Here is a 15,056-nt window from a genome sequence, read left to right on the forward strand (position 1 = left end):
AAAACAATATGTGGAAAAAAGAAAAGACTGACCACAAGAAAAGGTTGTCACAAAACAACAAAATTGTAGTAACAAAATTATTTCCCCAGGCTAAGGGAAAAAGCAATGGCTTTCTCAAGACAAAGTTTGTTTCAACAAACAACCCTCATTATCCCAAAAGCCTCCACCTTCCAGCATACTTTGTTTCTAATTTATTATCTGCTTTATCTGTTTGCACTACCTAGACCTGTATGAAACTTCTTGTTGTATTATAAAATTACTACAAGGATGGACATATAATGATCCCAGCTGGCATTACCAAACAAAGATGGGAAAAGTGAAAAACTGAGATTTTTTTTCTAGTAGTGTTTACTTTCAAACGATCTGTCTCTGAGGCCAGAGGATTGCTCTACTCTATTTAATTTACATGATTCCCAGGCAGTGTTGTTTTCACCATAGCACAGTGGTGCTTGCTAACACTCACTGAATTCATCCAGTGAACGATCATATTCTCCATCACTGGAGGGTATTTTGTGTAATGGATGAGGTAATTTTTTCTATATGTCTACCTAAATGCCAGTCAATCAACAAAACCATGAGAGAAAACTTTCTTAAGATCAGTTTTAGAAGGTGAAATATGGGGCAGACGAGCAGAAGTTCTTAAAGGTAAAGTGAGCACACAAATGGAGCACAGATATACTGTGGAGTACAAGAGTATCAGGACTTCACTACTCAACAACAATTTTCTCACTTAGATGATGGTATCTTTTCCGAAACCAGGATTTTCGAATTTAACTCAAAAGAACATAAAGAAAGCCACTTCTTTTAATGGGAACTTTTCAGGAATTTATGAAAAATATACTGTAGCAGGGAATTCCACATGAGGGAAAGTGCAATTTTTGCAAAGGGAAATATACTATAAGATTGTTATGTGGTTTTGCTCAGGTTGCCAGTTACTTCCCGAGTGAAGCCATTGCAATCAGGCACTTAAAGGTTCCTTCCAAGCATCCTGTTCAAAGAAGCAGGTAAGTGATCAGAGTTGTTTTTTTTTATTCTGTTTTCACTTTGTGGCAATACTTAATTTCAGCCACATGGTATGTAACCTCTCTCTAAAATGTTAATGCCAACGGCTTCACTTCAAGCTGTTGATGTTAAACTCCACAAACAGGCGATGGACAGCAAATAACTTTGGTTTTTATGTAGAAATATCTCTTTATGGTATATATCATAAACATGGTAAGGAGAACAACCTGCCATCAGTGTAATGTCAGACTGGACAAGCTCCCTTGGCTCTGCTTCTCTGCATCTCTCCTGCTCTCATTTGTTAGAAGCCAATATACAATATCCCAGGCAAAGTGTTATCTTTGTCTTATCTGAGATCACTAACACTTCTCAAGCACTGTCAGAGAAAAACTACTCAGAATACTGATGTTAATGGTGTTGAGTACCTTGGAAAATAAATTTAGTCTCAAAGAACTCATATTCAGAGAAAACAGAGCCCATCTCTCTAAATCCCCACCAGTTGCATCTCTGGTGGTTTTGTTCATATTTATCTCAAAATTGACATTTTCAGTCGTTCTGTCCATACTGTTTATCATGTTTTGGATAACTTAATTAAGTACACACTCCCACATTATTTTGTAATTCCTTTAAAACTCTTACTTTCAGTGCTTTTGACAGAAAAGTTAGCCTCCATTACAAGTGGCTAAAGAATGAAAATCCTTCAAGTCCTGCAACAAACCAAACAAAAATACAGCCAGCCATTCTCCATTTGCTTTGAAGAGAAAAATCTGTCTTGCTGCCCCAGCAGGAAATTGCATCAGGCTGAACATGAAATGTGACACCACTAAATCTCTGATAGCAAGATGGTGAAGATGTGTCAGAATGGTTGCAAAGAACTGTTAGCACATAAAAAGAAAGTGTGCTCCCACTAGCAGATGAACTTTATGAACCCCTTTCTGCTGACCAGCGGTTAGAAAGCAAAAGGGAGGAATCTTTATGCCTTCTTAAGACATGCCTCTGCCTGTACCAGGAGAACTGAGAGGTCCCCAGGGATGGCGATATTTCTGTTTATCTAAAATAGAGCTTTTCCTTTTCTCCGGAACTCGTTCTTCTACCGTTACCTCCATCCTCTTTGAAATGCATAATTATGTCCCTATTTATGGTATAAATTCTGTAATAAAACTATTTCCTCCTATGGCAGCAGTTTCTACCTATTTCAAAACAAACCAACAACCTCAAGTATAAATGCAGCATGATCAATACTGCCTTCAGTCACTTGTTGGTCAGGAAACTATAATATAATATCTGTAGGGGGTCACATACACACACTCCTTTTTCAATTGAAAAGAAAATTTCTCTTAGAAATACCTAGCAGCAGTTTCATACACACCACTTCTATTTTTATATAAGATTAAATCTGTGCAGTACACTAAAAGAAAGAACTACCTACAAAAAAGTGGAATTCTGCACCTATTGACCATTTCTTCAGATGAAATAAAGCAAGATGGAAGTTAATTTTACTGATTTTGAACTAGAAATTCAGATCTACAAGTTCCACAAAACTATGGAACCTCCAACTTTCAAGAAATATCGGCCTTTTATTTCTGATCTTGTATTTTGAGTTTTCAGAAACAAATAACTAAACACGTCACGTGTACCTGACTTACAATCATGCAAGTCATAGGAAAAAATATTAAACCGACCCATTCTGACCAACTACGGAGGCTACACACACATTTCTGTGGTTTTTATACTTCCTTTAAATTACATGCTCTGTATCAATAGCAGACCTTCAGTTACTGAAGATCTGTAGCAGAATTTAATAATTATCCCCACTTTTTGGGGGTCCACACACCTCTACACTAGTTTTAAAACTTAGAAATTTGGATATTAGAACTAATTTTCACATAATCCACTTTAAGGACCTAGTTTGTATTATATTGTCAAAACAGATTTTTTGTTTAAAACATTCTCAGTAGTGGATACACAGTTAGGCCACTTAGACAAAACACATTAACATGAATTAAATATTATTAGATTTCTCCTCCCCTCTTGTACTTTACAGAAGGAAGGAAAGTGGGTTGCCTGAGTATACATGAGTATTTAGCCTCCAAAAATGGATTTTCTTCGGAAAATCTATCAAGTCCAATGTGCATAATGTTCTAAAAGATGCGTTAATTCAACTTACTGATTTCTGACATAATTTAACTAAGAAAATAGTGACTGATAAAACATGTTACATTTTATTTGCTTTGCTTAAGCCACAGATAGTGTTATTTTCCTGAGCCACAATAAAACAAAGTCAATATCAATCTTCATCATATGTTTGGTAGACTCCCATGGTTTCATCTTAGGAATACAGCCCTGGTTCCTGGTCAGAGCTGGACTACTGAGTAAGATGAAACAAAGATTTGCTCTGTCACAGCAATTCCTATTCCAGTGATATTTAGGAGCCTGAAAGGAATGCCAGATCAAGCCACAAACACTGTAAAATACTTAAAATATTTTGTTCTTCATAGTAAGTAAAGTAAGAGATCAACCTAAAGTAATTTCTGTAATACAATACCACTTTTTATAACTTGCAAAGCATGTTGTTGATTCTAATGCATCTAAAAAAAATCTTACTATGTTATGTATGCAACTGTATATATTCTAGTCTAATACCCAGGCAGAGTGCATTTTTGAGCAACACAATATTAATCACATTTCTGAGCTTCAAGTACACCTATTACATTTATCATTTGGTCCAACTGCATGATTATACACTTTCTGGCTTAAGTTTAATAAATGAGAAGTGTAGAAAAGTATTCCTTTTTGGTTTTTTTTTTGCTAAAGTAATCAAGCTTTACATTTTGAAAGAATCACTCCTATGGCTCATCAGGCAGTAAAAGCATGGGGAAAAGGGTGAGCTATTAGATCATATAAATAAACAATATTGTTACTTACCTTAGTTTACATTACTCTGACTATGTGAGAAGAGTACTGCAATATGCGTGCATTCTAAACTAGGCTGAAGCTTTTCCTCCTCCCTCCTTTAGTAAGAAAGAACCCTTAGGGTCAAGTCTTGCTTCCACTGAAGACATGAGCAAAAGTCTTCACTGAGATTCAATAGGATCAGGACAGGAACTTTGAAAGTTGTTTGGTTTTTTTTATCTTTTGTATCTTTCTGCATGAGCTTTTGTTCCTTCAGGCTATGCAGATATGAAGCTTTTAAGATTTCTGAAGTCGCAATAAAGAGTTGGAAGTCTTACGTTCCTAATGAAGCATCATGTTGTCATCTAATTTATCTGAAATCACTGACCCCAATTGCCAGTGTTTTTTTTAAAGGAAAAACATTGGATTTATTCTGGACTAAGAAATCAAAGGTTTTTATAAACATATTTTTTTGCCATTACAGGTACAGCCTTTTATGTGAGTTACATAACTGCCATTCATTTGCTCAGAGTTCAGTTCCCCCACTCACACTTGGCTCTTCTGCTTGAAGAAATTTCCTATAAGTATAAAACTGCTTTAAGCCAAACCATTATCCACACACGATATCCACATATGTCTCTGCATTGTCTTGCCTACCAATAAACAAGGCTTCTAAGATATAAAAACATTTTTCATTGATCAAGACAGAAAGTTGTTATGGCACATATTCTCAAAGGAATTGTTTCTTGCAGATGCCTAATGATCAAAGAAAACTAATACTTCAGAAATTTATTCACGGCTGGAAAATCTTCTGTCCTGAGTGATCTATATCCACATACACGTAACATAGATGTCACAGATGAAATAATGATAAACCACATTTGGTGAGAGTCCTGCTTCCCAAGAGTGTATGTCTCACTCACCTGTTTGGCTAAGTTGAGATGTGCTTCTGCTCCTTCGAGACACTATGGCAACCACTTTGGCACTAAGGCTGGAACGCCTTTTCTTCCCACCTATTCCAACCATGCCGACAGCCGTGTCCGACTGACTCCCATCATTGTGCTCCAGCTTATACATCTCTCCGCTCACACTTGTGCTCTTAGTGATTCTCCCTGAAGTCCCCATCCGTCTGCCTTGCATTTTAGGAGTAAATGTACTACAGTTACAAAGTAAAAACAAACATGTTAATTTGTTTGTGTAACAGTATTTCAAAAAGCCTTTTTAAATTTTTTTTAAATTTGTAAATTAATTTAAGTTGTGATACATTTTCATTTATTTGGTTCACAAATAAAAGGTTAATTTGATGTTCCTCAAAGTATGTACTTCCAGTATTAGAATTTGTTCCTCACTTCTTTGAAGGAAATAAATATAATGAGCACTTCCCTAAGTTTTTCAGGGTGACAGAAAGAGAGACACAGAACATTTAAAAGTCATGTGGAGCCTTGACTATATCTCCGGAATATAGAAAGCAATAAACCAGCAATTTTATGACCAAATAAAATAAACATGGGCCAAGAGAATATATGTATGTATCAGCACTGTTCACCAAAGACTTAAGACCTAATAGATATGATGATATCAACTTCTATATCTTCATGCTTCACAGAAAGATACAATAAAATATGTAGCATTTTTTAGGTCTTCACTCTGCCATCACAGTATGAACGCAAATCACAGTATGAAGGCAAATCACAGTATGAAAGCAAAATAATTTTGAGGCAAAAACCTCGAACAACCCACTAGAACTTCCATTGATTGACAGAAAGATGAATTGTTCTGTCAGTTCTGTGATTTTCTTTGGCTATCATATTGCATTTGAATGTTTCTATACAAGTCCTTTTTCTGCTTCTGCACACAGAGGCTGGATAGAATATTCAGAAACACGTTCTAGAGAACAATCTCAAATACACAGAGGGCATAATTATACACAGTTCTAACACTGCTATGACCAAGCGATTCCCTAGCTCTAATGATAACACAAAGTTAGCTATCACTCTGCAGAGACCCAGGAATTTAAACAACAGCCTAACTCAGTTCCAATATAACTCTTAAATCAGCCTAGCACGTGACAAATTCCTTGATCTTGTACTGCTGATTAGTAAACCTACTGACAATACTAAGTTTAGTGATTTTTTTTTTTATAGTAATTCTCTATTTTGAAGTTAAATTTTGAATTTTATTGGTTGAGGAACAGTCCTGCTGTCCCTTCCAGCAGGTTCCCTTCCCAGTCAAGGTGATTGCTCCTCCCACCATCACCCTAAAATAAGAAAGAGAGGGATTAGAGGTGCAGGCATCTTTATTTCATGGCAAGTGAAATAAAGACAGGAAATCTTGCCAGGGAGAAATTAATGCCTCTGTGGGAGAAAAACTGGCATCCTGTGTCTGCTGTGGATCTGGGCTGTGCTAAAGCTTAAATCAGTCCTGTCCAAAAGACCAGGAAAGTATGAAATGGTGAATGCCTAAATTATGTTTTACTGTCAGTTACCAAGACTTACTGATGTGTAACCATATGTAAGAGCAGATAAACCCAGACAATATTTTCTGAAGAAGAAGCTGGAAAAGCAAAGTCCTTGAATAGAAAATGCTTGATAGAAAGATCATTATCAACCTCTGCCTAGGCTTTTAAATGTGTTTAGCACTTACAATCTGCTCCTGTTAAGTTCAAATAAGAAAACCAGCTACCAACCTCACACAGAACCAGGTGCTGTGATGCACTAAAGTGCTCAGGAGCACATTTTAGGGGACCACCTGAGGCACACTGAGCTTAAAATAGGTTCTCTCTTGTTCCCTGCTATTCCACTGCACCTTTAGTGACTGGCTTTTGGGTTTGCACAGCAAAAATGGAAGGACATATGTATTTCCATGTTTCTATGTAAAATTCCTTTGTATTTTACTGCAGATGTTCCCCAGCACACACATTCTCACCTGTATACATATATGCACATACACACATATATATATTTAATCATTCTAAAATTTTAAATGCACTTTTTAGCAATCTAAAAATATCATAAATAGACCATCTTCCATAAATATGCAATATTTGTGTAAGGCAAACTAGTTCTGTTCACTTAAAATTAATACAGAATTGAGAAAAGATGCTCTAAAATATTTCCTGTTTTCAAAATAGAGACTGATTTTCTCGAGGGAGATAAATATTCATTTCTTGGCTACAATATAAATTATATCCTTAATACAGTACAGGTGTTTACTTCATGAACTATATATTCTGCTGCTTTTTAAAGCTGCAGTGATCACCAAAGAATCATATTTTCATGGTTGCTCATAGAATGAAATAACCTCAACTTTGTAGTGTCTAACCCAGCTGCTACTTTTGTTTCATGTAACACAGATTTCTTTCTTTACCTTATCATAAACACTGTAACATGAAAAAGCATTAATATGGTTTGCCCACGCTCTAAGAAGTCATTATTATTCAAATAGAAAATTAATTTTAAAAAGTAGTGATGAACTTCACAAAATTCATGCTGAAACTTCTAATAAAAATATTTTTCTACAATTTGAGAAGATCAAGTGAAGTTTGTATTTCTTAGTTTTGAGGCTGGATATTGGACCATAGCTCTAGTTCTGGCTATGGGCAGAAAAATCTTAGGAAATGTTTCTCTTTTTAAGAAGTGATGTTACTAACTTGCACACTTATCAAGAAAACCTTAAAAATAGAGATCAAATGTACAGTGTCTGAACATACAATCAACCTGCACCATTTGCTGAGAGTGCTGTCATACAATCCTCGTAAGCAAATAGAAACTTCCATCCCTAATTCAGTCTACCAGGGCTTGCCAACATCATTTCTACATCAGACAGTTTCCAAATGCAGTTTCTTCTCCTCTGCTGAGAAGACAAGGCCCCACACTCGTGTTCATTAGGTGCTAGAAGGCAACATTACTGACTGGTTTGCTTCTCTGGAGTGGGAGACAATTTGCCATGTCAAGCAGAGGGCAGACCAAAAGTACAGTCCGATAGCTGGTGGGGTGGTACAGAATCATACAGGCATTACTTTCACGGGTCCTACTTTCTACTATAATTAGCCATGCTTAATTCCTTTACATATAGATAATTCCTTTCTACCAGCACATGGAATTGGTTTTCAGTGATTGTTTCTACAACACTGCTGATATCCCCTGCTCAAAGCTTTCTGCAGTCACTTTGTTCCCATTTTCATAGAATCATAGAATCGCCTGGAAGGTGATTCTGGATTCCAACCTGGAAGGTTGGAAAAGTCCCACCGGATCATCAAGTCCAACCATTCCTATCACACACTAAACCATGCCCCTCAGCACCTCATCCACCCATCCCTCAAACACCTCCAGGGAAGGTGACTCAACCACCTCCCTGGGCAGCCTCTGCCAGTGCCCAATCACCCTTTCCATGAAAACTTTTTCCTAATGTTCAGCCTAAACCTCCCCTTGCGGAGTTTGAGGCCATTTCCTCTTGTCCTGTCCCCTGTCACTTGGGAGAAGAGCCCAGCTCTACTCCTTTCAGGTAGTTGTAGAGAGCAATGAGGTCTCTCCTCAGCCTCCTCTTCTCCAGGCTAAACAACCCCAGCTCTCTCAGCCGTTCCTCGTTTTGAGGAATACAGTTGTGGATTCTGGAACTCCTGAGTTTATGCAACAATACCTTAGAAAAAAAAGAGGGAAGAAACTGAATGTATATCTTTTGAGAGCATCTGTTGATATTTGAGCTACACTGACATGCACTTTGCTGACACTAATCTAGAAATGTATCATTTGCAGCAATAAAGTTTAATGAAGTATAAAAACAGCGATTCAATTAAAGAAATTGTTTATCATACTACTGACTTTGCTGTACTGAATTTCAAGTTTTTATGAATATAATAAAAACTAATTTTAGGACATCTCTATGCCAGTGTTCACTTCTTTTTACAACAGAGTTGAAATGCTCTATTCTTACATTCTCTAGTAAGAGTTTAGGAGACAATGAGGTCTATCAACTGAGAAATAAGAATTGATGGGATTCTAATTTTAAGGAAACCCCCTTTTTGGCGTACTAAACCCCTAATTGAAGGGCTATGAATACTTTCAGAATAATAGATAAATTTCTTTTTCAATGACTCATAAATTTCAGTTTTTTACTCTTTTTGACAGGTAGAAGGACCTAGAAGATTCACTTTAATAAAAAAAGATCATGATATTTGGAATTCAGATGAATCTCGTAATTGTTTTTAGCTTGCAAATAACAAGTCCTAGTTTCCTAGGAAATATATTCTAATGTACTTCTGGTATAAAATAGCTATTAGTTTGCTAGAAACAGTCTTAATGGGATAAGACAAAGGAACAAATCCTACAGATGTCCAGTCCTTCCACTTTTCTTAACTGAGCAAACAGATTAAGACTCCTTTATATTCATCTAATCCCTGGGCTGGTTGATGATTTGACATTAATTGGAACAGTATTAAAAGAATGGACATTGAAAACTCAGTCTTCTTTTACCACATAATTGAGTACCCCACACCATCAATGACTATCACTTGGAGAAACAGCTCCTAGCTCACACAGTTACTTTCGTTAATATGCTTAGAGTTTAATTTCAGAAGCACAAAGAAGCAAAAGACTTGCATGAATTTACATACATCCTTTTATACTTAATCCTTCTGATAGTAACATATCCAAAATCTTATTTTCCTTTACTGGACTTGCTGTGGTTATGAACACATTCATTTAAATGCAGTATACTCCATTTATTTATAAATGAAATAATTCACTACATTTTTATTTAAAATTATTTTACCATCTTTAGCAGTTCTTTCAAAGACTCAGTCAGCAAAAATCTTATGCTATTGCTAATTATTGGCATAACATCATCATCAATGGGTATATTAAGAATAGTGACAGAGAATCTATCTGTGCCTCTGTTTTACTTCGCCTTTATTTGGCATAGGAAAAAGGTTGCTTGATCTCTGTTTGTTTGTTTTTAATAGAAGTAAAGCACTAAAGGCAAACCCCTTTGACCTCAGTAGGAGCAGAGCCACCTGGGCTCCCTGGAGATGACCTTCAGCACCGGGGTCACCCACTGAATCCTGGGCTCCCACACGAGCTGGGAAGACACTGGTCCATTTACCAAGGGAAAAACACCTATATCTTCCTGCTGAAACTTAAGCAGTTGAGATGCGTACTATGTAAAGTGGTTATATGTGCTGCAAAATCAAATCAAGATTGTATTTACACATCAGCCATCTGAGTTGTAAAAGCAGCACTTTTTTTTTTTTGCAGTCTTATGCTGTCTGAAACTTGAACTTGTATCTGTGGGAATGAAGGATGAACAACTAAGATATAAAAACTGATTCAAAGAGTAGTTTGAGTTACAAGCTGTCACAAAAATTAACCTTGAGGTAAATTTTATGAAATGAACACAGTACAAGAACACTATGATTATACTTGCTTATATTAAACCATGGTATACACAACTATATAGAACTGAAACAAAGCCAATCATATGTATTAAAACATTGTAAATGTTTCTACATATAGATATCTAATACAGATATTCAAGATGCATAAAGTTATACTGGACAATCTTTGGATTTAAAAAAATTAGGATATAGATATACAGTCGGTATTTTTTAAACAACATAGAATACCTGCCAATATCACCTGGAAAAGAAAGATATTAAGACACAGGAAGCTAGAACAAACTTTGCCCATAAACTCACCTATATAACATGTGGAAGTATATCCTTTTAGAGAAAAAATCCTAAGTGATTAGCCATTGCTAAAATTACAGTACTTCCTTCATCCTCTTAGACTTACAGAAGACTTATAAAAAAATAAGTGTCTATTTTCATGATCACTCAGATTTACTCCATCCATTTTTCCAACACTGCAAGCCATAATAAATAATCCCCTGTATTCCTTGTCATATAGATGATATTTTAATAGAAGTTCTATTCACACAGTTGCATTAACTTGAATCTTTTTGACAGAATCCTTGTCCGTCACCAGCACAAGCCAGTACGCTTCCTTTCTCTTCAACTGAATGCTGAATCACGTACTACGGCCCCTATGGAACTCTATTGCAATAAGGCAGCTCTTGAATACTAATAACCTCCTAAACATGTTATAGTTGTAGACCAAAGGGAAGAAAAACAGTCCTTTATAATGAGGAATGTTACATTTCTAAAAATAAACTAAATCTTGTTACTAATTATATGATATTAGTAAATCCAAAGTCTAAAATATCTACCCACAAATTACTCTGTCAGTCTTAAAATATACAGCTATACTTGTATATGGTATATAATATTTTCTGCAAGATTAATTACTGTACAATTTATGGTGTTTTGTAAATTAATTCAACCATGGTGCTCTACAAACTGAATGATAAGCATACATCTTATATTACAATTCTCTCCAGTTAGTTAAGAGATATTTTTAGACCATAAAGAATTTAGCTTATTCAATGAAATAATTATTTTGTACAGTCTGTACCAACTCGAATTACATATCAATCTAACATGCACATTAATCATATATGAAATCCATGTAATATCTATTAGAACTGGAAAAAACACTTGCTTCTCCTGTAAAGTCACTATATTACAGTCCTATCAGTGTTCAAATTCGGTAGCTCTTGCAAAGTACATCAGTTCCTGATATTATTTCAGTCTTCTCAGAAAGTGTTACACAGTGACACAGATGCTGCCACTACAATGACAGTCCCAGCACCACTCTGTTCCATGAATAAACTCTCACTGAGCTTGGGAAAGATTTCATTACATGTAAGTCTCCTCTGGGAGTTTAATTTGTAATCATCCTACTTCAGAAGATCAGGAAATCTCCATGTAGGAATATAGTATTAGAATCTGTTTTGTGAAAATGCCTTTCTCAGCAACACACTGACAGATCCCTACTTTTAAAACTTGTAAAACTAGCATTTTGGCATGAAATGAAAGAAGAATAATTCAGAAAGTAAGTCTGAGCATTGTAAAATATAAGCAGGTATTAACTATTTTCCAAGAACATTTTATCAAGCTGATTTATATTCTCTGAAACAAGCAGAGGAATTGTTTCTGTATGCGGAAGCCCCTGTGTCTGCCTGTGCATATCCACGGCACTCTCAGCCTGAAGCTAAATAACCACATGAATTATAAAATGGCACCAACACAAAAGCAGTTAGCTACCAGGGACACTGCTCAAGGTTAAGTATTACCATTAATGCTGATGTGGACAGGCTAATGGAATCAAAGGGAAAACAGCTCAATAGACCCAAACTAGATTGCAAATAGCCATGTAAATATTAAAATCAAGTGTACCAAACACAGCAAGCACATAAATGTTAAATCTATATCAAGAAAATAGGAGGGTGAGGGTGTATGACAAACACAAAAATGGGGAGCTTTTTACGCTTGTCACTGAATAGAGAAAACTCTCTCTAGTAGCAAGAAAACTGAATTCACCAGTTTTTCTTTCTTTGTATAACATTCAGCAATAACATATTATTCTCCCTGTTACAACCTGCTGTGTTTATTACTTCTCTCCAAAGCATGAGGCACTGAAGTACCTGTGATCTCACGGATCTTTCTGTAAAAAGGCTGCATCATTGATATGAAACAGATTGCTCATTGCTCCCTTACAAAAGTAAGTAATGGCTGCAAAGCAGCGGAATGGGGGAGGAAAATCCAAAAGGCTGAATGGAACAGTGGAAGGACAGGACTAACAAAGAAAACACAGAGAACATTTTAAGAAAGATAAGTTGACATGAAGATAAAGCAAGTGAGAGTTACTCTGAGGTCTGAGAAATGGCCAAAACTATTTTCCTACATTTCTTCATTCTAAAAATAACAGGTACTTCCTGTTAAAAATGTTAGTGTAATGCTCTTTTACTAAAAGTTTATGAATTATATTCCATCTTAATCAACTGCAATAATTACATGAAAAACCAATTAAAATTGTTTTTCAGTCTTTTTCAAATCATTAGGAAAGGCTGCTGGTAATGTGACAGTTTCTTTGAAAGAGGAAGCATAATTAGATAATTAAAATTGCACAAGCGATGCTCCATAGTACATTTTTCATGTACAGATGTTCTGAAGGGATTAAAGACTCCATCTCCCTCCCTCTCTGACAGACACATAAAGCAGTTTATAATGACGGATTTGAAAAAATCATTATCTTTAGATAATGAATAATTAGAACATTACTCCGGCTTCACCTTGGTTCCGTACATAAATGACCTCAGAAGCACAAGTTTCTATCTGCAATATACTGTTTGGGGTAAAAAAGGATATATTATAATTTTTAAGCAGGTTAGCTTAACTGTTTGCAAGTATCTTGCTGCCACGATAATAATTTGGAGGCTATTGCCCTCTATTTCCCCCCCAAAGAAGCAAGTATTGTTACTCAGGTTACACCAATGTGCTGGCCCTTGTCCCAAGAGAGATCACCTAAAAAGCAATATTAATTAATTGCCATTCATGTTCAAAATGTTTCTCTCTTTTATGAAACAGAGTAAGTCCATGAAACATTTTTGGTGTTCGGTTTTTAGCTACAGTGGTTTGGATAATCAGAAACAACGGAGGACGGCCAATTCAGTTCAAGTATTGTGGTGGATGCTTACACTGTGAAGTTCTTAGATGCAAAATGCCAGTAGTTATAATGTTACTGGCTTGCTTGTTACATGTATTCTGCAAATTTGTCAAACATTAAAAATTTAGGTAGGATTTTCCATGCCTAGTTTCTGCCCAAGGTTGAACTTCTTCTTTCATTTATTCTAAGTTCCACCAAAAATAAAACGATTGACTATCTAGTCCCTTGGAAGAAATTATTAAAAATAATCATAGAATAGCCTGGGTTGGCAAGGACCTTAAAGACCATATAATTCCCACCCCACCCTGCTATTTTGTACAGTCACACAATAAACAAATTAATAAATAAATTCACTTCACTTTAAGAAGTGTTTGTAGCTGGTGTCTCAGTGAAAGATTCCAATGAATCGATCTTTCTATTTGGCACAAACTGTTCTGTTCCTTTGAGTATCTGTCAGTTTGGTAAAACAACATCTTCAAGTCATAACTCCCACGTTAAGAGACTTTGAAGAGATAAATAGTTCAAATACCAGGGGACAAAGATGAGGGGACTGAATCCACAGCTGCTAGACAGAATAAACTCACATGGAACAGGCAGCATATGATCACCAATGATACATTTGAAGTGACTTGTCAATCATTGCATAAGAACTACGGGAAAACCCAAACAGGTTAATTTTCCCAAGCAATCATTAGCTAGCTGAGCCAGAATACCATTCTTTCTGTTTCTACAATTCCACCCTCATTCTCTAGACAAGTTCTAGCTTCTATAACAAAGAGAATTTGAGTTTTAAAGGTGGCTGACTTTTTATGTGCACTGTCTTTGACCCATACCATGCACTGATCGAGGCAATTTCTGCAGAAGGAAAGCTGAGACTAATTAAATGAGTACACTTATGCACGAGAAGGCCAGGCTGACATAGGTAGGCTTGGTTCCAGTATTTTCTGTCTTTCAGCACTTAGCTTCACACTCTTCATATTCTTCTCATATGATTTATATAGAAGTTTTCTTTAATAAGTATTCTTTGTATTACCTAGGTTTGAGTTTAGTGCTTTATGTCATTAAAAAATCTCCATGTGTATGCAGTAGAACTGGTTTTAGTAGTATTCTATTCATATATGCAAGCAACAATTCTGCTATTTTTCAATCAGCTTCTCATGATTTTTAAAAAACATATGCATAAATCCTAGATCCATAAAATGTTCAGTTGCTTCCCATTTTAGGCTACATTTTTAATCATGTGAACTTTTATAAAGCCATATTTTATTCTAAAATACCAAGAACTGAAGAGTGAACAGTCATAAACTTAACAAATCAGAACTGTTCAGTTTTTCTTTTCTGTTTTCAGTTGTAGTTTTGTAGACTGAGGGGTTTTGGTGCTTTAAAATTTACTCTGACAGCTCATCAAGCCAATTTGCTGGTCATCCTTTCATTTCTGTTCATTTTCAGTTTCACTGAGTGAAATTCAGGGAATTGCTTAGCCAGCCAAACTTTGTTTAAAATTCTGGTTTTCTGACTTTCTATCTCTGAGTGCTTTTTATTGAACTTCACTGCTCTAGTTGAACTCATACTTCACTGTGCTTGAATTTCTCTTCCAACTAT

The 15,056-nt window shown here is 35.8% G+C and overlaps 1 protein-coding gene across 50 annotated transcripts in view; it reads right to left on the minus strand.

Moving 5' to 3' along the window:
• Positions 1–15,056, minus strand: part of RIMS1 (regulating synaptic membrane exocytosis 1) — a 323,528-nt gene that overhangs the window by 38,618 nt on the left and 269,854 nt on the right. For 44 of the 50 annotated variants that reach the window (XM_069851408.1, XM_069851407.1, XM_069851383.1 and 41 more), the window contains one exon: positions 4,818–5,050. The exons of the other annotated variants lie outside the window; for them this stretch is intronic. In XM_069851408.1, the coding sequence (XP_069707509.1) occupies positions 4,818–5,050 (233 nt within the window). The remainder of the gene's footprint in view (positions 1–4,817; positions 5,051–15,056) is intronic. 50 annotated transcript variants of the gene reach the window in all.

This window comes from Phaenicophaeus curvirostris, chromosome 2, assembly GCF_032191515.1.
Source record: "Phaenicophaeus curvirostris isolate KB17595 chromosome 2, BPBGC_Pcur_1.0, whole genome shotgun sequence".
Lineage (NCBI taxonomy): Eukaryota > Metazoa > Chordata > Aves > Cuculiformes > Cuculidae > Phaenicophaeus > Phaenicophaeus curvirostris.